This window comes from Thunnus albacares, chromosome 12 (assembly GCF_914725855.1).
Source record: "Thunnus albacares chromosome 12, fThuAlb1.1, whole genome shotgun sequence".
Lineage (NCBI taxonomy): Eukaryota > Metazoa > Chordata > Actinopteri > Scombriformes > Scombridae > Thunnus > Thunnus albacares.
Genome location: NC_058117.1, coordinates 22,733,445 through 22,758,320, shown reverse-complemented (window position 1 = coordinate 22,758,320; position 24,876 = coordinate 22,733,445). Strand labels below are relative to the sequence as shown.

General features: G+C 39.1%; 1 protein-coding gene across 8 annotated transcripts in view; it reads right to left on the bottom strand.

The window, feature by feature from the left end:
• The window catches only part of LOC122993732 (receptor-type tyrosine-protein phosphatase mu-like), a 160,945-nt gene that overhangs the window by 54,523 nt on the left and 81,546 nt on the right, over positions 1 to 24,876 (bottom strand). For all 8 annotated transcript variants that reach the window (XM_044368129.1, XM_044368128.1, XM_044368131.1 and 5 more), the window contains exons 8-12: positions 20,286 to 20,594; positions 18,597 to 18,706; positions 14,088 to 14,289; positions 13,157 to 13,259; positions 1,565 to 1,838 (exon numbers count right to left, since the gene is read on the bottom strand). In XM_044368129.1, the coding sequence (XP_044224064.1) occupies positions 1,565 to 1,838; positions 13,157 to 13,259; positions 14,088 to 14,289; positions 18,597 to 18,706; positions 20,286 to 20,594 (998 nt within the window). The remainder of the gene's footprint in view (positions 1 to 1,564; positions 1,839 to 13,156; positions 13,260 to 14,087; positions 14,290 to 18,596; positions 18,707 to 20,285; positions 20,595 to 24,876) is intronic.

Below are 24,876 nucleotides of genomic sequence, written 5' to 3'. Positions count from 1 at the left end.
TTGTCTGGCATTTGGCATAAAGCTCCATTGGAATAGGCAGGAGAACAGGGCCACGGTAATGGAGGGAAGGAGCATGTCACGGTATGGAGCGCTGCATTCCAAGCCTGACCCTGTTGTAGCCTATTGAGAGTGCAGACAGTGCTGCTGTTACACTCCACCAGAGTACTGCCTCATCTATCGGAGACCACATGCAATTGTGCAGTTATGTGCATGTGTCTGTTTGTGTGCGTAGTTACTATGCAGTGTCTAGCAGGTCTACACTCTGCAACCTCAGTCTCCGTCAGTCTTTCATTAGTCATTAAACACTACATAACATTTAGCATTTTTAGAGGTGTGCTTTGACTATATGATATGGTATGGTTACTATGGTTTCTTAAAAAAACAAACAAACAAAAAACAAAATTAGAGACATAAAACTACTTACATTTTCCCAAATGTTTCCAACAATTTTCAAACCCAGAGAAATCTGTAGTTTTAATCAAGGTAACAGTCTGTTTCATTTGCTTGCCCGTCAATGGCGTCATACCCCCTCTACCAAAGAATATACGTGTACAAGATGCACGTGTCAGCGTTGTGGTTGTCCGCCACACAGGCATCTACCAAAGAGTATATGCATACAAGATAATACGTTGGCGTTGTGGTTGCTCGCCAGAAACATATTGTGCATTTAAGTGAGATATTTTCTGATCTTCATGCTTGTAGTTAATTAAATCAAATACACAAATTAGCGTCTGTACAGACTATACAAATGTAATTATCTAGTTGCTGAGTTGAGACACTGTACTTTATGTATTTATTAGCATAGCACTGTAAGATATGCTGTCAAACAATAAAATGTCAACCTTGCACACAGCACATGATATGTAATTCAGAAGACGTCAAACTCACCTGTGTTAATGTTTGCCTGTCTTTATGTAAGTTATAATACTGAATATAAAATAACTTCATCACAAGTCGTGACTTCAACATGTTACTTAAGTGAAAAGTACAGAAAGATTATCAGTGAAATGCACTTTAAATAACAAAAGTTTATGTGGTCATTAGGAAGAATGGACCATTTCAGAGTGTTTTATTGTGAAAAGTTATATCAGTATATTATCATTACTGATGCATTGATGTGTAAGTAGCATTTTAACATTGTAACTGGTTGAAATAAAACATATTTCCTATAACTATGTTATAGACTGTTGGGTGGTTTCATCTACAATATATTATATTTCATAAACTGATCATATGATTTATATATGGAATCTTAATCTGAAGTAACTAGTGACTGTCAAATATACTGCATGTAGTCAAGTAAAGTACAATATTCCCCTCTGAAATGTTTTTGAGTAGACGTTTAAAGGAAATAATGCAAATACTTGCTAGTAAGTACCTCAAAATGTTACTTACTGTAAGTACAGTATTTGAGTAATAATAACGTTACTTCCCACCAATGGTTATGAATGAAAACAGACTGGCCACAGTTATGAAAAAAATTCTCATTTGGAGTCATGTCATAGCTTTAGTGTAACTTTAACTGAAGTTGCATGAATAAAATAAAAACCTCCAAAACACCCACCCCGTTGGCTGTGCTGACAGCCTGGTAATAGATGCTGTAGCTCTTCTGGGGCAGCAGAGGGGCATTCCAGTAGCCATTATAGGTCTTGTTGTCCCCGACAGTGAAGGGTTGGGGTGAGTGGATACCAGCGGCGGGGAACTGAGCAGTGAAGTAGTATTGGGAGTTTAGGAGCGTGGCGTTCTGGAAGTGAATGGGAACTGGGTAGCAGCGCAGGATTTCTGCTGTGCCTCGTGCTCTGCGTGGACGTTCCTCCTCCACCACCACCTGGTAGGCACTGCGAACACAGGACACAAACAGTATTAACAGACTCAAACGGGCCAACAAGGCACTTGTAAGAATACTGCTGGCAATTCTTTATTTTGCCTGTTAGCATTTTAATGTGTGAAAATTGCCTCTTTATGAATGGCACAGAAATGCATGTTTCAACGCTCTAAATCTCAGAGTACATCAAGTCCCAAGAAATTATTCTTTATTTAGACATGAGATGGAAGAGATTTGTGGAAAGGATAACACATTTTCCACCCAGCCTTTTCAGGTTTGTTCATCAGAAGTTGAAAATGTAGTACTAGAGTCTACAGTGTTATATTTTGTATCTACTGTGTGCTTGCAATATGTATTTCTTCATATTACAAAGTAACTGCATAGAATGTATATCTGCTCATCTATGGATGTAAATACATGTTATTATTATTATTATTGTTGTTATTATTTTTCCTTTCCACTCAACCTCTTTGCATCTACAGTCAATTGAAACTGAGATGAACTTCTACTGAAAAGCACATTTTGATACTTTTCTGTGATTTCTTTTGGTGTATAAGTTAGCAAACAAACTGCAGGCTAAGTGAACAGGAATGACTCAAAAATACAGTTCAAGAGAAATGAGCAGTGACACAGGACAGAGCTTGACGTTATTTGCTTTTTCATTATTCACGAAATGAAAAGGTTAACGGTACTTTCCATTTCCTCTCTATCCGAGCCTAGTGTTTAGCTAGATCAAACTGCAGCCCTCTGTGCCTCTGACAGAGATGACATTGTCTCCGAGCCGGCCACTTAGCTTGAGGGGCAGACAGACTGTCTCATAGACATTCATGTTAGTATGCATCTCGCATCCACCTGTTAAATCTATTGAGTCGCTGAGTGACAAAGAGTCTGTTTACAGCTGCCATGGAGAATAACCAGCCATGATTGGGGACGAGTGTTCCATTTCCAAAAGAGTCATGCAAACAACAAGTTATTATTACAGAAAAGGGAGCAAAGTTACACTGTTCAATCAATGAATACATGAATGAATGAATACTGCCTGACATGCTCTCTGATTCTCCAGTTTTGGAAAACTGACTTCTGATTTCAGCACTGGTTTTCACATTCATTAATTAAACAATTAATCAATAATTTGCACATTGTTGAACTGAATTTCTAAAGGAGGGTACCTTGTGGAGTTTTTGACCACTGGTATTGCTATGGAGCACTGTTTTGACCCCATTTTATTTGTAATGCACATATGCAAGGAGGCACATGCAAGCGTGGCCGATATGATACTGCACATATTCCTGCCACTGTTCTGCTGCCGTGGCAATGTGCCTGAAAAGACTAAACTGCACTATTTACAATGTTCCAAAAAACGTCTCTGCAAACGTTGAATGAGCAAGCTTGAACAGGTTTGTTAGACCTCAATTATGCACAGAATGCATTCTGATAAGAAACACTGAATGTATGAACGAAAATAGCTTTTGTTTGTTTACAAGAAAACTCTCCAGGGAACCTTCAAATGTCATTTGTGGTCCATCCTTCACCTTTACAAATAATAATGTATTTGTGTAATATTCATCAATAATGTTTCCATACTTTTCCCTTGTAAAAAGAAGAAAATAAAAAATGCTTTCTCAAAATTGTTTACCAGTCTAAAAGATTGTTTTCTAAGCATTCATTTCAATCATTATGAAGAATTCATATAATCATATAATTGTACCATTCCATACAAAAGTAACAACAGGTGAAGCATTGCAAGAATCTAGAGCTTGGATGACCCTCAACATTTTCCATTTGCCTGCATTTTTAAAATAACAAGTACAAATAAATGCATTGGCAAACAAATCTGTACTGAAGTGGCTGTACTCTTAAAGTAGATCTTGAGGAGATTAAAGATGGTGACGCAGACTGGCAGCAAGGCTGCAAGAGTTTGCACTGCCAAGTTAAATTCGAGACTAAACTCAATAAAAATGTTTTTTGTTACAAAAAACACTCTCTTACTGCTTTTGTTGCTTTGTTGCTGGGCCAGCTGATGTGATGGTACTGTGTAAACTGACTGTGTTACCTTCACTCAATCGAGTCATCAAACCTCATATTCAGTAATCCTGAGTAATCAAAGAGCCAATATACCAACTCTTGCCCAGGCGCAATCTACAATGAAATCTTCCCGTCCATACTACAGGCTAACCAGCTACCTGATGATTTTGATTCTACTGGCAGGTGACGTTCAATCTAATTTGGGGCCAGATTGCAATGGTGAATGAAAGCTGCCGTTGTCAGATACACATGAGATTGTAAATGCTACTGAATTACACGAAGGAAGTGAAATCGGTTTGTAATCTCTAACGCAACCCTGCAAAAATGTTATCTTTAACCTGAGTGATAGTACACACAAAGAACATTTCAATAATAAATATAATAATACATTTTAATTCTTTCAACCAGTAAAGTAGGCCAAAGTCTTGTGGGACAAACAAATAAAACCAAAAGAACTGCTTGGTGGACGTTTGAATATCAGAAGCATTGTGTCAAAGGCTGAGTTGCTGATTGATTTGAACTTCGGACGTTCTTTCCTTTCAGAATCTCGGTTAACTACTCTAAGTCTTCATCAAGGACTGCTTTTGTTATACCTGGGTATCATGTTTTTAGGAAATATAGAAAATTAGGCAGAAGAGGAGGGGTTCTCTTGTATGTTTGAGATCATTTTTAATGTGTATAAGTACACCAGCATTGCTGTCTCTATTGTATTGTGCCCTTGTATGTCTTTTACTGTTGTTGGCATATACCAACCTCCTAATTGTAATGACATTTTTTATGACAAACTGAAATCCTTACTAAAGGAAATTGGTACCAAGACTGAATTAATTGTATTAGGTGATTTTAATATAAACTGGTCTGATAAAGCAAACAGGAAAAAAATTCAAAAGTATGTCAGATCAGTATAATTTCACTCAAAAAATTCAAGGCCCAACCAGGGTTATTCAATCATCACAAATGCAAACAGACAAACCTGAAGGCATCACAAAATCGCCACAAAACAGGTATGTCACATCATAAACTGACTTTAATCGTAAGACTAAACAACGATTTATATACAGACAAGAGGGTAAAAGTTTTTTCTTAATGTCAAAAACTTAGTCAGTCCATTTGAGGTTAAGTTAAAGCAGTTGGACTGGAATAATGTTCTGCAGTCTGATGACATAGAAAAGGCATTCAGTATTATGATGGCCAGAGTCAGTGAGACTAAAAATGAATTTTTCAAAAAGGTCTCAGACTCGCGTAAAAACCATAATCTACCATGGTTAAATGAGCATCTTTGGAGATTAATGAAGCAGAGAGACTTAGCATTGAAGGCAGGCACAACTGACACAGATCACAGCTGATTATTTTATTAAACTAATCAATGAGTCTAAGGGACATAGTAAATTAGTTTGGGAAAATAATAATAAAATTACAAAGACAGAGGGTAAATCAGTTCAAAATTGGGTAATAAAGGAACAATCAAAAGTGACAGAAGATAAAGAACAAATAGCTACAATCTTTAATTCGTTCTTTGTGGATTCAGTACAGTGTTTGGCCAAGAATTTAGTTTTAAGATCAAGAGTTCTTGAACTTGCAAATAATGAATTCCCTGTTTTTGCAATAGAAAACGTCTCAGACTCTAAGTCTAAGTCTTAGGATGTCTATGATATTGATGCAATATAATATAAATTGATACTATGTAAGCTTTTATCTCATCTGATAAATCTATCAATAATAAACTCCTATTTTCCTTCTTCCTGGAAGGCTGCAGTAGTGACCCTCTTTAAATCAGGTGAAAGAACTGTCCCATTAAATTGTAAACCCATTAGTATCCTCCCAATAGCTTCTAAAATTGCAGAAAAGGTAGTTCATGATCTCTCATTTAAATGAAGGTGAATTTACTCCACATCCAATGCAATTTGATTTCTGAAAGCATCATTCAACAGAAACGGCAAATTGCTTTTTGTTTAACAAATCAAAAGATATCTTGATAAAGTTGGTGTTGTCGGAGCCATGTTTTTAGATTTAAAGAAGGCAATTGACATAGTTAATCATAATACTTTCAAAACTCTCTAGATTTAATTTATCTGTCAATGCCCTGACCTGGATGGAATCATACTTAAATAAGAAGAAACAATGTACAAGAGTGGGTGATAAGTGTTCCTCCTTTGCTAGTTGTATAGTAGGGTTCCATCAAGAGTCTATTTTAGGACAAATTTGATTTAGTATATATTAATGATCTTCCTAAAGTATGTCCAGATGTTAATATCCAAATGTATGCTGATGATACTGTGATTTTTACCCAAGCATGATCTAAAGAACATGTTGCAGGCAAATTGACAGCTGTAATGAGCAAGGTGTTGGATTGGCTAGCTAATTCATGCTTGACCCTTAATTTAAGCAAAACAGTTTGTATGTATTTCACAGCGAGGATCAATAATTCAGTTAATCCCGATATTTTAACTAATGGTGAAGTCATCAAGTCTGTGACACATGTTAAATATCTAGGCATTATTACTGACAGAAACCTGTCTTTCAAAAAATAAGTTAGAAGGGTCATCATGATTTTTCCCCATCTGTCTCATTGCATAACAACCTGGTCACAGGCAGGTGTGACTACAGTCAAGCCTGTGTACTTACTCTATAAAGAAATCCTAAAAGTACTAGATAAAAGCCAAGGGATCGCCATCACTGATATATCCTAAAAACATATAATTTCCTCAATTTTGATAACTTCTTATTTTGCTCTGATCTCACCCCCTCCTGTTCGAGGATGCCTGGCCTATCCCAGCAGTGCCAGTAGGACTAGGGCATCTACTAGGGGTGATTGGGTACCGTAGTTCAGAGAGACAGCCTTTCGTCAATCTGCTTTCTTGGTTAAAGGAGTGAGGAAGTAGAATTCCATACCCACAAATATTAGAGACTCAGGAAGCTTTGCAGTGTTCAAAACCAGCCTCAAGCTTTGGCTAAAGTCAGCACAAAAGTGTCACCACCAATGACTGCCTTTTATGTATTGTGCTGTTTTATGTAGTATATTTGCTGTTGTGGATGTTTTTTGTCTACCTTCCCAGGGACAACAGATGTAAATTAGCTGCTAGCTTACTCTGGAGCAATTACTTTTAATTGTTCATTCTCCCTGCAAAAATAAACAAAAATAAAATAAATAAATTAAACTGTATAGTTACAGTGCAACAGCCCTGGAGATGATCAATTGTTGCCCGCGGTTGGTACTGGATGATTAAGTGTCCCCTTGTGTGTACAGCATGTGCTCTTTAACCCTATAGTTTATCATAAGGTGCTTGCAGTGTCATTAGAAAATCCCCCTTTGCTCTCAGTGGGTGTGTCCCAATTCCTCAGAGCTCTCCTATTTAATGCTGGGTTGGGAGGTGATGAAATATTTAATCCTGCTGAGAGTCTGCAGGAGAAATCAGCCTTTAATTACTGTCCCCTATTGAGAGTAGAGGTCAAAGGGCAGATAGAGACGGTACATGGGAGCCACTTAAGTAGCTGCACAGCAGCAGAAAAATGAGTGATGCGGCTGCTTGAAGGCCTCAGTCAAAACACAGTAGATCTGATGTGAGCTAAGGTGGGACAATGCAGTATTAAAAGGGATATCTGCTGTCAGTCATATTACCCATCAGGTTTGATGGATAAACAACAACTATTATTCTAGGATATAACCCAAGGAAGACTGACAATAGCTATATTTTTATTTTAGAGTTGAAAATATGTAACTTCTTTTATGAATTATGGCCGCAATAAACAACCATTTTTTTGCTTTGCTGTAGCAATGTACATTTACTCATATCTAGCCCATATGGGTACTTTATATTCCAAATCAATCTGCAGATAGTGAACATAAAAAAAAAAAACAAAAGCTAGCTCCCCCCGGGTGGCTCCTTATGATATGATGATGTGGCTGTGCCATGACTTAATGATAGACACAGTATGAATAGGACCGGTTTCCTTTCCTCAGGCAAAATACCAAGTGCCAAAGGCTATGGGGCTCCAAGGGTAAGAACTCTTGTAATGTGGAAATCTAAACCACTGTATCTCTTCCGCAGAATATTCACTGCAGCAAGAAACTAAAATCTAGCTCACAATAAATTTGCAATTTAATAAAAATGTTTTGTTCATCTTTATAGTTGATAGAGACAATAATACACACTTTACTGGTCTCTAGCATTTTTCAGCACTAAATTGCTGCAATGCCTATTAAATATTTAAGACACACTCTTCCTTGGTGTTTGAGGAATAACTATTTTCACCTCATAAAATGCAAAACTAACTCATGAGTTTGGTGATTTGAAAATACGAAGATTTCTTTTTTCCTCTAATTACTGCTGTCATGTTAATGTGCCTTTGAGCAGATGACACCTTGTCACCTCATGCTGAGTTCACAATTTACATTATGAGTCATTTTGACAGACCAGAGTCATTTAGTCATATTCTTGATTTAGTATGGCATGAATGAGCACCGAAAAAAACAACAAACAACAGATGAACAATAATGACTTGAGAGCAAGAACAAAAATCCTTTATAGCTGATGTTTCATTTGATCTGATACAAACCAGAGAATGGCTACTTGCACTCATGCTGATGATGAAAATGTATCTGTATGTTTCAATAAATATTAGCAAATAAGAATGCTCTCAAGCCAATTCATGTTGCTGCTAGAAAAAGATGAACAGGCTCAGCTGAATGTCAGCTACCAGTCCTTGTAATAGCCAAATGAACCTTCATGAACATACAGATACCAGATCAGAAGGACACCTCAGAAGAGGAAACCCACAGTTCACACCGCACACCTCAGTGAAAGGTGCCTAATTGTACTTTATTCTAAAACTGCTGAAATCCCCAACTTCTTTCCTTGAGCAGAAGATGGAAAGACAAGGCGAAAAAGAGGAATGAAGGGAGAAGCTATATGAGAAGAATAGTATAAGCTGTTAAAAGTGGTCTGCCAGAGGGGCTGGCAGGGCAAACCTGTATTCCTGCAGTAGCGCTGCAACCTGAGCTGACACCAATTAGGCCTCCTCCAGCCTTGCTGCCCGATAGATTTCAGCTCTGCCGCCATGTGACGCCAACCAATTATGGCGGATTGACTTGGAATCGACTGGATTGTGACCTGAAACTCAGATTTATTTTTCATGTGGGCTGATAGGGGAGAACTCCGGGCTGTTTGAGCAGATGAGGGAAGGGGTATGGGGAGCATTTCAATCACTGTCTCTCTCTCTCTCTAATGCTAACGGTTGGCTCTATATGCCTATAAGTCTGATTTAAGAGCGGTTGTAAGTAACACACTTCTCCTGACCCAGCATCCTTCCTCCATGCCTCTGTCTTCTTACTCTTTATATTTCCCTGGTGTCCATAAAGCTATAAAGCAAACAAATTAGAAGGTGCCATAGATTACATTTGCCATTAAATCGTAAAAAGCATTGAGTTGTGTCACGTTTAGGCACAGCTATTAGCGTTTGCTATGCTGTGATCAAAGAAAGTTGGTGCTTATTTTAGGACTGTAGAAAATCACTTAACTGATTTCAGGCCACGGTTGAGTACAGATAATCTGATGCTACAGGGAAGGAACTACACTGGAACTCACTTTCCTCAATATATGCAACTTACAATACTGGAAACTGGTATATTTTATAGCTTTTTCTGTTTGTATGCATGTGTGTGAGCTTGCTCAAGGCAAAGGTTATGGCAGGAAAGGGAGAAGGGCTGATGTACTGGTGTGAATGATAAAGGAAGCATCTCAAATCATTTATTTCCGCAGAAGCATGTAAACATTTTTTTTGATGCTACGGAGTGAGGAGGCGGATTCTGGCCCTGACGAGGGGCCATTGCAAACATTAGTTTAACACGACATGACTGATAGACAGTTCACTAATCCTCTTAAAGGAACAGTGTCCCCTCAGGTAAAAATTGTTCCCGGCTATGCGTGTCGTCCCCAGAGATTAGAAGCCAAATCCAAGTTGGAAATGTTATACTGATTAGCAATTAAACAAATATGAAAAATTGACTGCCTCCCTTAGCAGTGACAACGTCTGCCTAGATCTATCTGAAATATGATTTGACTTCAGCATGACTGCAGGATGCTGAAGTGAAACGGACGTTTGTCATCTGTTATGTCTTGCTTTTTTTATGAACCAGCGCTATCGTGTGATCTTCTAGTGTGCTCTCCTTCCTGTATTACGGCAAAACATCTGCTGTTTGAAACTCAAATGTCTGGAGCTCTATTACCTCCCAAACCCAATCAGCGTGCAAGATTGCGTTATCAAATCAAGCTTCATGCTGCTCTGCTACTCTGTGGTGCTGAGGATCAGTGTTCTCCCTTGTCAAATCCCTATTTCATAGGGGCTTTAAAACTGATTTCATAAAGTGTTCAATTTCAAAATGAGCTACCCACCACTCTAGAAAAGTGACGGCCACTCTTGCAACATGAGCAGTAGTATAAAATCAAATCTAACTATGGTGTGAAATTTAAGTCCTTGGTTGACAAAATGCAAACTCTTCAATAGATTGACTGGATCAGCTAAGTTTTTGACTTCAGGACTCCAGTACTCTAAAACATCACTTTATATGTACTTTAACTGTAAAGTTCACTTAGTCATGCATTTACCTAAAACAGATTAGAGATGCTGTTATTTTTGAAGCTTGAAAAATTCAGATGCCTGAATTTATCATTATTGGCCAGACAGCAGATCCCAACAGACCGCCTTGCTCAACTCCTCTGAATGGAAGCTACTTTATAGTCACCTTAAATTTTCAAAGGCATCGTATGTCACTTGAGGTGGAGGAAGAAAACACCTTCAAAAGCCTGCCAGTATGTCGTCTTGGGCCTGCATCATAATCTCTCCTGTTTGCTGCCCTCCGCCACCTCCTTTCTTTTGCAATTCATATTTTTCGAGACATCGGGTGCACACATGAAGGCAGTACGTTGGCCTTTATGTCCTGTGAGATTTAAGATGAGTGAAGAGGTGGGGAAAGAAATGTGTACCTGAAAACCCCCCAAAGTTTAGATGTGGAGAGGCTCTGCTGTGATCAAAGGATGCCTCAGTTAGTTTTGAGGTGTAGTTGTGCCATGTACTGAACTCCACTGATGAATGGTGATGAATTTTTTTAATGGATTATGTTGAGAGACACATTGAAGATATATGATCCTTAAAACTTAATGTCTCTATAAACACTAATTAATTACTCTTTATTTATGTAATAATTAAACCTGCAATAACTGATTTTTTTGGCCACTTGGGGACAGTAGAAACTAGTTTTGAACATAGCACTCTCATGTCATAACTTTTTAAGTTGTTCTGGCAAACTGGTTAGCAAACAGTTGCTCATTTACACATTCAGCAGTTCCAGAGCAACATAATCATTCATTTGAAATTGTGTTTCTGGCCACCTGAATGTAAGTACAATATTTACTTTCTTTTATCTCTATTTTTGGTCTCCACCAACTTCTGAGGGTAATATCTGTATCTTTAGCTGCTAAATGCTCCACTATGTTCACTGAGCAGGTGATGTACAGTGGGTTCTTAGAGCTTTTTTGCTGAAAACAGCTGCCTGCTGAGGCCGAAAATGACACTTTAAGAGTGACTAGAGTGAACCAAAACAGTAAAATTGAAGGCCGGTAGCTAAAGAATAAGCTAAAACTCATTACTTACTACAAAGCCGAGGGGAGCTTCAGAATCAGTGGCAATTCTCTGTGGGTTCACCACTACAAGCGGCACCTCTTAAATTACACACTGTCATTTGATACATTGTTATTATAGAAAACATTGATTATAGCCGCTTTGACAAACAGAGTCTATCTCACTCTAAAACTGATTAGTTGGCAATAGCCATATTTAGGTTTATATTGTAAAGCATGCTCAGTTATGCGTGCTCAGTTATGTCTCAGCTCAGTAAAACAGAATGAAGTGGGTCTCAAACTAAGGTTTATATCTCCAAAGACAAATCTCAGTCTTTCATCCGGCTGTGGAGTGAGCACGTCTTCCAACGGTAAACAAAAGAGGAGCCCAGCATGATAATTAATGGAGGCTCCAATTCACGACACTCTTAATTATAATTAGGGGTTTGTAATTAGCCCAGTGAAAGAATGGCAGCCTGAGTAAGGCCTTCTGAATTGTACCTGTGAGAAGATTAAAAAACGATCACTCTGTCTTTCTTGCTCAGGCCTCTCCGTCTGGCACTGGGGCATTAATATGGGCAGCTGCACATACGGCAAACATGAGTTGACAAGCCTGACTAAAGATCTCCAGACTGTAATCTTTTAAGGACTCCGATGAGTTGATAGTGTAAAATTGAGTTTTGCAGCAAGCACAAGTGAAGAAGTTAACCCTGGCATTAATAGAACTCAAACAACAGACCTTTTTTTTTCCTTTCATTTGAAATGGTCTATTCACTGTGCATTTCTAACTCCCACTTTTGACCTTTGAGGATGTAGAAAGGCATGCGTCTCCATTGAAGTAGACATGTTTTTCTTTTTACTAGGAAGCAAGGAGCTATGGATGGGTGGATGTACACTTTTCCACCAAGATCCCACCCTGCCTCCACAATAGGGATGCTATATGATCAACAACATGATCCCTCACTGGCTTTCCACTTAACGAAGCCTATTGCGTTTAATAGGGGTACCTCGGCTGAGCAAAAAGCACCACAGCTGGGTATCCGTTGGTAAATGTTTTTATCTTTTGATTTTGTTTTGTTTTTTTCTCATCCCCACTTCACACCACAGACTATCATGTAGCATGTCGCACTCTTAGTTGTTACTTTGCACTTATTTTTGTATTTTAACTAGCTTCTACTCCTAACAACAAACATGATCAAGCAAACAGAATTCCCGCCAGAAGCCCACAGTGGCCTTGAGTAAACCAAAATGATGATTTTTGCCCAACAACTTGGCATTTAAACAGAACAGCTGTGCTGTTCCCCTAATAAAGACTAATAAATGCACCAACAAGCAGGCAGGATTCCTTCGTTCCCCAGAAGCCTGTGGTGGCTAAGGGTGAGCAGCCTGGTACATTAAAGACATGTAAAGGCAAGAGATCCTGAAGCTAGCATTGGCTGCACCGGGCTTTGTTCTCATCTTCAAAGGCTATGCTTCCTTTTCACAGCATCAAAATCCACAAACAAATAAAGCCCAGAAAATGAGATACGTACAGTAAGGTACCCTGGCAACTTTCCCTCACTGTGGGATATTGATAAACACAAGCTCTTTGATACTTTTTGTTGCTGATGGTGATTCCTGGTGTTTTAATATGCTGTTTTGTTGTTTTTACTCTGTGCCGTGTGTGTGTATGTTGAATGTGAAAGCCTACCTCACAGGTGCACCCCTGCTTTGGGCAGGTTTAAGCAGTACAGTGACTGTGCTGTCTGTTTGGTTCAGAGAGGTCTCCTGGTCATACGCAGGCATGGAAGGAGCTAAGGAGAAAACCAAACAGAAAGGGGTTTACTACACTTCACAGCAAAGCTAACACAGTTCAGTTTAGGTCAACATCAAGATTCGATCATTTTTCTTGTCTTACGAGTCATTCAGCTCGACATTAAAGAGAAAAAGTAAAGCCAGCTTTCTCATTTTTACACTGAGCACTTATCGCCTTTTTGCCATTATAGCAACATAATTTAATCAGTAAGTGTGGCAATAATACTGCAGTGAAACATTTGCTGCTGTCACAATATCTGGCTTAAAGAAAATTTTCAAAGTGGTGCACATACATCGGAGTAAGTAACTGTAGAAAGTAAGAAAAATTGTCAACTAGCCTCCTGGTCATAGTCTAAAGCAATCCCAGTTTTCATTAAGCAGAGCCAGCCTTGGTTTATGGAAACTAAAAGCACAATTTGTCTTTGACCAATCAGGCAACTCTGCAAAATCTAATGTAACTGCCAGACCATATATAATTGAAGTTCATTTACCAAAACACCTAGCTGGTTCAGTGATAAAGAATAGCATATATTTGAGTTCATATATCAGTAGAGGAGGTGGTATATGCATACATTTTTATTGGTTCGTTTTATGTCTTGCATAGCGGATGAATAGGATTTACCCTTTGAGACAAAAGAAATGAGTTCAGGAAAATTACAAGAGAGAATTTCAAAAACAAGCAGTTTTTTAGCTTGGGTTGAGTTATAAGCAAGTTACATTTTCCATTCACATATTTGGACATAAAGAACTCTAGAGACGGTAAGTGCTACACCATTTATTCAACATCATCCCCACACTTAACTGGCCATGCTGTTGACCCTGCTGACCTGAGATCTTGGTGGTGAACTGGGTGATGACAGGGGGGCCGTAGCCCTTGGCTGTGCTGGCGCGCAGGGTGAAGGAGTATGTAGAGCCCGGGTAGAGCCCTGTGAACATATGAGTGGTCTCGTTTCCTAGCTTCACTACCTTCCCACTCTGGTTGGAGAGGTCCAGCTCAGGGTCAAAGGAGCTCACCGCCTTGTAGGAGATCTAGGAAGGAAGGAAATTAATATTCTGATAGCAGCCTCTGGTACTCCACTTGCAGCTCTCTTTAGCTGAGGAGGATTTGTATTCATGCAATGAAAACGTTTCATGTTGGAGTCATCCAAGTGGCTCAGCAAGCTAAAGCATTTACTGTACTCACTGTGTTGAAGTTTTATATCCCATTTTATCCCATTGTCCTGTTTCTTCCCCTACTTTACTACTACTAAGTCAAAATGCCATAAGCAAAATTTTTTAAAAGTCTTATGTCGAACATGTTTGTGTGTCTGCTCTTGAATGACTAGCTTGTATAAGGATACACACAAATGTAATCCAATGCAATAGTTCTTGAGCAATTAGCACTGGACAATATGGCTGAAATCTATATAACAATATTATGAGGAATATTTTAGTAATATCAATATAAATCATGAGATGGCAAATATATGTAAGATTGCATATAACATGCTTAAATTAATGTTTAGTTTTCAGCCCATTGTAAATTCAGTAAACTTACATGCTAACATGTAAGTTGCTAGCATGTAAATTGTTAGCATGTTAGTGTTACTATTTAGCTCAAAGTACAGCCTCACAGAGCCACTACCGTAGCTGTAGATTCTCAATCATCATTTGCTTGGACAACAGATTATTTTACAACAATAACATAATATGATCATATTACAATATGACACTGAATTATCAGAGAAAATATTAGAAACACCACCACCAAGGCTTTATATTGGTGTCTCTATCCCCACTGTACTACTCAGTAAAACCAAATGTCACTCATCCTTTGCTCAGAAAAGAAGCTCTCACTTCATGTATGAGCTTCTGACTTTATGTCAACAAGGCTTTATGCTGGCATTTCCAAAATTAGTGAGGTACAAAAAGTCTATGGAGAGGTGCTGTCTCATAACAGGGGTTAGATTTGACTATAAGAGCAGAGGCACATATTTTTCAACCAACACTGATGCAAGCTTGTGGCTTCAAGGAGAGAGGAAACACACTTAATATATTCCTTCTCCATTAATAAACACAGGGAGCTCTGGAGGGAAGCATTAAGGTGAGTGTTTTTACTAATATCCATTTTGAATAACTGTAAAGTCCCACTTTAAGAAAATGCTTCTGCTCGTAAAGGAAAACCTCCATTATAATTCCAATTAAAGAACACAAAGGGAGTTTGGAGTGCCGCATAATTTGTGTCCATCAAGTTTTGAAATGCTTCGAAGCCTTCTCATTTAGTCTTTGTCTGTGAAATAAGTCCGTGATGCCAAATCCTATATCATAACATTTCAGGGGGAGGAATTTGAAATTGCTTGTCAACACTGGGCACATGGACAGGTTTTTACAATTATAATAGAACTGACAGAAAAAATAATGGAAAACATTTGAGCAAATGAATATGGGCTTGCAAGTTACTCTTACTTGATACATAAAGCATTTTAAATTTGCATTGGTTTACATTTTTCTATATGAGGGAGGTTCATGTTGAAGCATCACAAATAATGTGAATGCATAAAATAACCATATCTGTAAAATCTCTGATACCTTTACACATGAAATAATGAGGAAAGACAAATAAATGTGCTGTATACTCTTTCCTGTTATAAAATCTTATGAAAATGACCTTGTATCCTATAAACCGGTGAGGACGTACAGCGAAAACCCACCTAAACTTAGCTTAACATTTTTATTTGCAGAAGAGCTTTTACTGTCTTACAGTCCTAATAATATAAATAGTAATTCTTAATGGTTGCAGATAATATAAAGAGTGTGCCTTTTAAAGGAAATAAGCATTAACCAATCGTACTTATGGTTTTTGGTAAATGCAATTTATTTGTTGTAATTGTGGCTATTTTCCTTAGTATTAGTATTCCAAAATTCTCAATGAGATTGAATTGCTACTGTGTACCTTTAAAGAGATGCTGGCTCATGTCTGTCCGAAAAGTTGCCAATAAAATGGCATTCACGGAGCTTGGTCAAAAAGAAATCTCTTTGATATCAATGCTTGTCAGACATATTTCACTTCGAGTCCTTTGATAATGTCAAATCAAAGCAAGGTCCTGACTTATAAGAAGCAACTTCTAGGGAATACCGGCAGAATACATTGTGGGTTACTTTCTTAAACCTGAAGAGTCAGACTGTAGCGGTGTGAGGGAGAGACACCTGGAGCAAGCTGCTGGCTTGGTAGATTTTTCTCGTCCGTCACCCTGTTTAAGACAGACTGATGTGAATACTAATACTCTATCTTACTCTGTAATAAGAGCTATGATTCTATGTAATGTGAGAAATCTTTAAATGATGCTTTACTGTATATTAAAATAAGGAAATACCAGGATTATCAGTGACTTATTTCTTACTTTACCTAGACACATTACTATACTGTTAAGGCTTCCCAGAGATAGGGCGAAGTAATTGCTGTGGTGTATGAATATAATAGCCTGGAGTGCGTATTTTATACAGTGAAACACATTTGTCTCAGCATAAATATAAGTGAACTTGACAATGCGGCAATGCAAACCATGCCATTTGCTCTGAATGCTTTTACTTGTACCATGAAATTTTAAAAAGATAAACAACTGAAACATATTTTTCTAAAAGTGATTAAGCGCCCAGTAAACCTGCCGTTTTTGTGGATATTGTTTTCCTGCACTCTGCCAGCACCTCTAAGTGCTGTACATCTGTGACAGGACACAGCATTGCACTACACACACTTGAATAAACAGGGCCCTGTTATTATTCTGACTTCAGGACTTTCCTGCTATGATTGAAATGTCTCTGTGCCGCTGAGAGAATATCTATTTCATATTTCATTCACCTCAGTCACCTGATGGCATGGCAGCGGATGGAGCAACCTATACAGCGACCCTGATTGCATTGCTTTTACAATTCAATCTGCTCTCCTCATATGAGAAACAGCCCTGTCAATGATTGCTAACCTAGTCAAAATACCAAGCGTGAGCAAACGGTGACAAGAGGGAGAATCAACAGAGCAGAATCAATCTGTGGAAAAGGCTGGAGGATTACTTCCACCTTAAGCTGGTTAAGATCAATGTGTGTATATATATTGTGTGTGTGTGTGTGTGTGTGGGGAGACTGTTTCTTTTATTGAGGACTCAATGCAGCTCTTGGACAACGTTGGCAGTGGCGGGTGTGGAGCCTTATGTCAACATTTGCTTGCTGCTGAATCGTGATGTGTGTTTGAGGTGCGCTTCAGAGATTGTATTTTCTTTAGAAGTTGTCCATGTGTCGGAGGACAGAAGATGAAAGCAGCTTGCAGTTGATTCACTCGTAGCAAAATTACGAATAACGATGATACTTCATAAAAGAGGCTAAAAAGAACTTGCCTGACTTGAGTGAGCCTAACAAAATGATCCAAGTGTAAGCTGTTCCAAGTGTCTAATAATGTCTTAATTAAAATTAAACAGGAAAGATAACGGCACATTTATGACTTTAAAACACAGGCCTGAGACATTAACTATAGATCCATCAATTCACATTTTTTAATGTGAATTAATGGATCATCTTAATAGATAATTTTTCAGTACCTTTTTAGGTACTGAAAGATGATCTGATGATTATGGCCACAGAGCCACACATTCATTATAAAGAGCAAAAAACATTAACAGAAAAAGGGAAAGAAGGGATTAACTAAAAGAGACCTGTTGTGAGCTCAGTTTGCTGAAGCAACGGCCTTCTGATCATGTCAACTTGGTCCAGCAAGAAGAACAGTTTTCTGTTTTTAATTTTTATTGTAAGTCCTAGAAGTGAGCTCACAAGATTGAAATTCAAATTTCTGGTTGGAAGATTGTTATGTTAAGCCTGAGGTTAACCTAAACCTGAAAACTAACCAGATCCAGGTCAGTCTGGATTGATGAGTTTCCATGGAAACATGGTCAATTCAATCTTCATTCTAAACCCACCCTTTGTGGAACACAGTTTCCTGGGAAAAAAGAGCCTGATCTAGTGAAATAAGCCTGGTTTAAGTGGTAATCTCACTTTATGAGCTACCCCTCTGGTGGTGGTCGGACTGTCAACAAACTAACAGATGCCCCTCATTTCTAAGCCCTAGCTCAAGAAAACTGTGAGTCACATAATCAAAATCTATCTGATCATTTTTTGGCAACTCTGTGGACTATTGCCCCCACAGTTGTGTAAAAAAAAAAGAGCAAGCAAGAAACTTGAGAAGAAATGCACACAATTCATAGAGAGGAGGAGGAGGAGAAAAAACAGTGTAATATTGGAAGTAAGTCTGTTTTCTGCTCTGAAGGGTGATCAATATCTGTTACAATTTGCTAACCCTGATGCTTGTGTACCTCATACTGAATGATAATCCCATAGGTCTGAGCAGGTTCTCTCCACTTCAGGATGATCTTCTCCTCATAGGCACTGCCCTGAATGGACTCCAGAGGAACAGCCCCTGGCACTGTGGGAAATGACCACAAACACAGCAGACACATATGTTTGTCAAAACAGGTGGAAAAGGAGTCATTTTTGAGGTAGACTAAAACATATTCGGATTTCCATTTATACTTATTTAGTGACATTTTTTTTCCCTTGGGCTGTACATGTTTGTCAAGTCAAATGTTGTAAATAAAAGTTGGATGAATGCAGTTCCTATATAGCAACTTTATTCTTTTTCTGTGACAATCTACCCAGCCCAGCACCTCATGCTGATGTGCATAAAAAGAAATCAATAAAAGAGTTTTTCGAGGTCTTGCAGTACACAAATGGCCCTGAGCCAAAGTCATACACACCTTAATAGAAATATGTGTGAGTGTTTGAAGTCATTGTCACTCAAAACACACACCCTGATACATGTTTTACAGCAGAACTGAACACTTTTTGTATAGATAAAAATGTGTTGCAAACAAAGATGAACTAGCAACCCCATGGGAATAGTGGGAATCTTAATCTTTCTGCAATATTTACTTGTGCTGATATACTACCAAAGAGATCTGGTCCTTTAACCCCTCATGTGAATTGCTTTCATTTTGTAAGCGAAACAGAATGATGCAGAGATGTCTTTTTTTTGCGGATTTATCTTCAAGAATGCAGCTACAGCTACACCCTGTCTGTATACTTGTTCCCATGGGACCCTAAACACACAGATCCACAGACACGTACACATAGCAGTCAGATAGTGAGAAACAGTTGCCACTTTCAAGTTTCCAACCAGAGATATCTGAGCCAGACATGACAAGACTCTCTTTTCGTCAGCCTAAGCCTGTTTGTTATCTAGCGGCCGGGGTTCCTTGAGACTTCTATAGAGTTCATTTCCTGTGTCTGATGAAACAACACAATAGATCTTTCATCTTTGAAGGAGGTGAAACAACTATACCAAACAAAGGTTTGCTGTCTGACTCCTGTGCTCTTGTGAAAAATATTTGGAAAATCCCAAACTTGTCCTTAAGTGCAAGTTTATGATCAGGTAAGAATAACCCTGAAGATCCAAATGTCATCAGTTTAATAATAAAGACTAACTTTCCTTCTGTGTGTGAGCAACCATGCTATTTTCTCTTTTAAATTGGTAAAATAAGGTAAAATGCTAAAAGGAAAGCACTTACAGCTGTTACTGCGAGATGAAAAGTGAGATTTTGTGAAGGTTTTACATTAAACTCTCATTTTTGACATCTTTGATGGATTGGTGTTCGCTACTGCTGTCATTACAGACCATTAAGACAGTATATATTTTCATGACCCTGATGTCTCCTAAGTGAATTTTATCAGATTGCATGCTTTTCCAATATTGATTATTTTTGACATAGCAGTTGTGGTGCTTGCTTCTATCCCATTTCCATTTTTTTGAAAATCCTCACGACTTTTCTTGTTTATTTGCTGATTTTATTTACTTTTTGAGTATGTATGTATGTATGTTTGGTTGGGTGGTTGTGTTACATTTTGTTACTCTATTTGCTCCTAAAGATATCTGATCTAAGGGCATTTTATAAAAAACAATGTGTAACACCTTTTCAGGCCTGGGAACAAAACTGCATAACACTTACCATCCTCATCAGTCTGAACTTCCAGCTCAGTGCTCTCCTTGACACCCTCCAGGTTACGCAGCACCAGCTTGACACTGAGGTTGGTGAAAGGCGTCAAGTTGTGGATGGTGTGCTGAGGATCGCGGCTCTGGGTGTCATAACAAACTTCTTCCCGGGTCTCTTCTTTGCCGCCCACCCTGGAGCGGTACTGGACGGTTAAGTTGTAGCTGTGGCAGCGGGTCACGTTGTAGCCCAGAGGCTCCCAACGCACCGTCACCTGTTTGGATTGGATGTCCACCACTTCCAGCTTCCGTGGTCCGTGCATGGGCTCTGACAAGATGGACAGAGCGAGAGGAGTGTGAGCATACATCAAGATAATCAATTAGGCCAAACAAAATGACAGGTAGTGCGAGATAGTTTCAATAAAATCAAGGAAATTTATGGAGGTCTCTGCCAGGGCACAGAAAAGGCAGCGTTCTTTTGGGTCAAAGAAAATCTCAAACTAGATTTTTCATAACACTTGAGACCCGTTGAATACTTTTTTTTTCTGTTTGGAGTTCATATTTCCAGAAAATATTTTTAAATTTCAAAGCCACAGCCTGATACTGAGCATTGCCACATCTCATCACCGTTGCTAACTTGGTCTCACAGCAACTATACACACCAAGACACCACAGGTCTGCTGGTGGAAACCCTCAGCAGGAGGTGTATCATCCCTTCAGAGCGTGCCGATCCTCTGCTCCTTCTACCTTGTCCTCTGCCTTTTCCATCTCGCCCAGTGGCGGTCAGCTATTAGCACCACACTGATAGAGAGTCAGCCAGCCTGTCAATCCAGGCAGGACACAACCCCCACTGCCATCCTATCACCTCTAACCACATACACTGTGTCTCCTTGCCTTTTCTCTTCTACTTTCTCTATTTTCTCTCTCTCTCGCCTTCCTTCTATCTCCTCTCCTTCTCTCCATTCCTCCTTTTTATTTCCTCTCTCTGTCCATCTCTTTTTCTGTGGCTCCCCCATTTCTATTTTACTCTTTCTCCTCATCTCCTCTCTCTGCTTTACCCTTCTATTTCCCCCTCCTGCTTTCTCTCTCTCTCTCTCCTTTTCCTTTCCTACGGGAGGAAAGCAGCCCAAGCACAAGGTAATGGGATCAATTTCCATTCCAGGTTAAATTCGCAGTCCATTTCTCTGGAACTTAACACTTTACCACCTATTAGGAAGAGCCAGGGCTCAATTTCCCCGTTCCCCAGGAGACACAGTCCAGCAATTCAGAGGCAGCCACGGCAGCCATGTTTAACATTCTGGAGGTGCATGGGGGGGAGACTGGACTCGAGCCCCAGCAAGCTGTTCATTTCTACAGACTGTGCAATGGACATGATAAACAAGCAAGAATCTACAAATAGCACTGTTGGCAACCTTTTAATGTGATGCCCACTTACATTTACAATACAGTATATACATGTAGTTATTGCTCCTAGATCCATTGGACATCTGATTAAGTTTTATTATGAATCCTTTAAAAAAAATGTAGCTACAATTAACAATGAGAAGTTTTGTGTAGCACTACAGAAAAGCTACAAGACAGAAATATATTCAGAAAAATTAGGTCATGACATGTGACATGACAGAAGCTTGTACGAGTGAAAAAGGATAATGCAAGAAGAGAAACAGTGAGAAAAGGAAGGCGCTTGCCAGTTGAATGAAAGATGGAACACTTTTAGATTTCACAAGGAGAAACAACGGATGTGATCTCTCCTGCGCTTTCATAGAGCAGATGAAATAGCATTAGAAGGGCCCGAAGGAGAAAGAGGCAAAGCTGTTGAAGACAGATGGGGGGAGGGATATCAATGTGCAGCATACAGTACATGAAGCATACACAGAGGGCTACAAATAATAAAGTATGTTTAAATTGGAAAAACATCTTTCTAAAAAGGAAAAAAAAAAATGGTAATTTGCTCCCTCTTAAGAAGGATTTGTCACTATAGGTCTAAACAGAGTGCAGCAAAATCTTTCAAAGAGCAGTTGGTTGTCTGTCAGCTTTTAATCGATAAAACAATTTAAACAATAGCTGCAGAAAATATTAATTTCTGACTGACTGAGAGGTGTTGTTCTTTGTAGCTTGCAATTAAGTGTTTGATATTCTTTGAGAAACCTTTCTGCAATGCTTTGTAGGAGTAGCCTCTCTGAATTTGTCATTTTTTATAAACGTTCTTCTACTGACCTCCAATGATTGTTAGAATTTGAAAGACGTGTTAATCTTTGGTAGAGACTGGTATGCAAGGCATCTACCTTCAAAGGGATTAGAAAATATTCAGCATAAGCGCTAAGAGACAATAGGAAAGCCAATGCCATTCTACTGGCAAACTGTGTGGATAGATGCAATTATTCACAAAGTGGTCTGCCAATTTAAACAAATGTAACCAGACAAAAAAAAAGAGATCCTAAACACAGAAACAGGAGGAACAGACAGAGGAAAAACAGGCCTCTTCAAGTCAGTTGCAATGTTGGGAGAGCCATCCAGAAAATAGAAGTTTAAACCCCTTTATTTGCGGAACTATCTGTTGGCCGCACTCAGTAGGCAACGGTTACACTAAAAGCACAGAGAATTGCAGGGTGGCCAGGCACAGAAATCAAATTAAACCAGATGCTCTCAAAGTGACAAATGCACCAAAGTGTGAATCTCAAGCAGACGTGCACGAGCGGCTGGGAAGTCGTCTCATTTCTGGAGCATTCAAGTAGAATGTCACACTCCCATCTTTATGGAACATCATAGATAATGTCCACTGCACCTTAATTCTGGCCACTGGAGAGATGCCAACATACATGGGAATGACTTGTGAGAGATATAATTGTGCAGGGGAATAGCACATGCCAAATGAGAAATGAAATAAATGAAATAGGAAAAAGCAACTATTCATTCATACATAAATTTAAAATGGTCTTTTTGGCACATGGTAAGAAGATCTGACAGATTTTTTTATTACTGGGAAGCCAATAGTAATAGTGAGAGTACATAAAGGAATATTGGCCATTTAGTAAACAGCTCTTATGACTATTCTATAGCCTCTCCCTGGAGTTTTGTTGAGAAAAGGCTAATTGTTTGTTGCCCTATTGGCTCCCTGTAGTGCAAATGCCAGCTGTCTGAGGGAGGCAGTAAAATGTGAGGATATGTGGCGGACGCCCAATCACAACTTGTACCCCATGACTCAGAATGACATCATCTGTTTGCATGAACAACAAGGTGCCTTATCCATTGCAGAGCCTGGTCATGGTTGACTTTGAAGAGAAGGAAAGAGAAAAAGAAAAACACCCTATACCCTCCTCCCCCACTTAATCTGAAATGAACGGGTCGCACTGAATGGCTGATATCCTTTATAAATCCTTCCGTGCATAGATGGAGGCTATGCAGCCATTTTCAAATGGGCCCATAGGCCCATGAATGACAGCTGATGGGATGAGCCTATTACCCCAGTCTACTGTGACTGCTAGTTTAGTTTTATTGACCGAGCAGTAAGAAGCTCAATATCAAAAGCACAAGCACAAATCACAACAAGGAATAACAAGGCTATCTTTTGAAATCCATACCATTTTTTTTTTTACAATTCTCACAAGCTATCACACACTGAGGGCGACATTGGGGTGAAAGTACTGAAAATATGACTCTAATATCTCCCCAGTATGGCAGATATTTCTAGTGGAATAGAGTTATAATAATGGCTATGAAAGCATCCCTTGGAGCAGGAAATTACTGAGGTCTATCTTATGCCAGGGCACACAGAATGAGCTCCAGTGAGAGCCAGATTGGTATTCCAAGCGGTGGACAAATTATCACCTGCCCCACACTCGCCGATGTAATTGAATAATTTGAATTTGACATTTACATAGAACTATTAGTGATTTTTGTCATTACGGTGTGACATTTAAATAATGTTTTTAGAAATTATCAGCACATTATTGCCTCTTGTTAATTCGAATGTTCCCTGCATACACACTGCTGCAGCTGAAGTGATAACATGATTTCCCAAAACATGAAACAACAACAACAAGAAATAACCGCATGTTATAGCCGTCTGTCCTAGAGGGGGCTTCAAATGGTGCACTTAGCCCCTGGGTAGAGGGAGACATTAGTCCTGGATGAAAGGAAACAAATTGGGCATGTCCAGAGCACAGCCACTTTACTGTGAGACAAGTGTGTGGTGTGTCTGCGTGTGTGTGTGTGTGGTGTAGGGGGTACAATGTGTGTTTTCTAGCGTTTATATGGTTTTATGCGAGTAAAGAAGTTTCCATACACGTGCACAGTAGCACACGCCTGGTTCCTCAGCATCTCACTGGCTATATGTACAGAAGAACGATTTACTTATCAGATCTTCCTCAGGCGTCGCAGCGTACGAGTCTTTCCGAAAGCCGGGATCTTTATCAGATCCACATCGATTAAGAGCAGAAAAGCCTGGTGCTGGCATAGACTTCCATCTCCCTGCTCAGCAAACAGAACCAGGAGGGGGGGGTAAAAAGACTAATTCCCCAATGATTAGAAACCACTGTCAAGTCAATGTGGCTCCTGAGCCTGGTCGCTATCTCATCAGGATGAAACAGCGCTAAGGTTGAGGAGGAGGA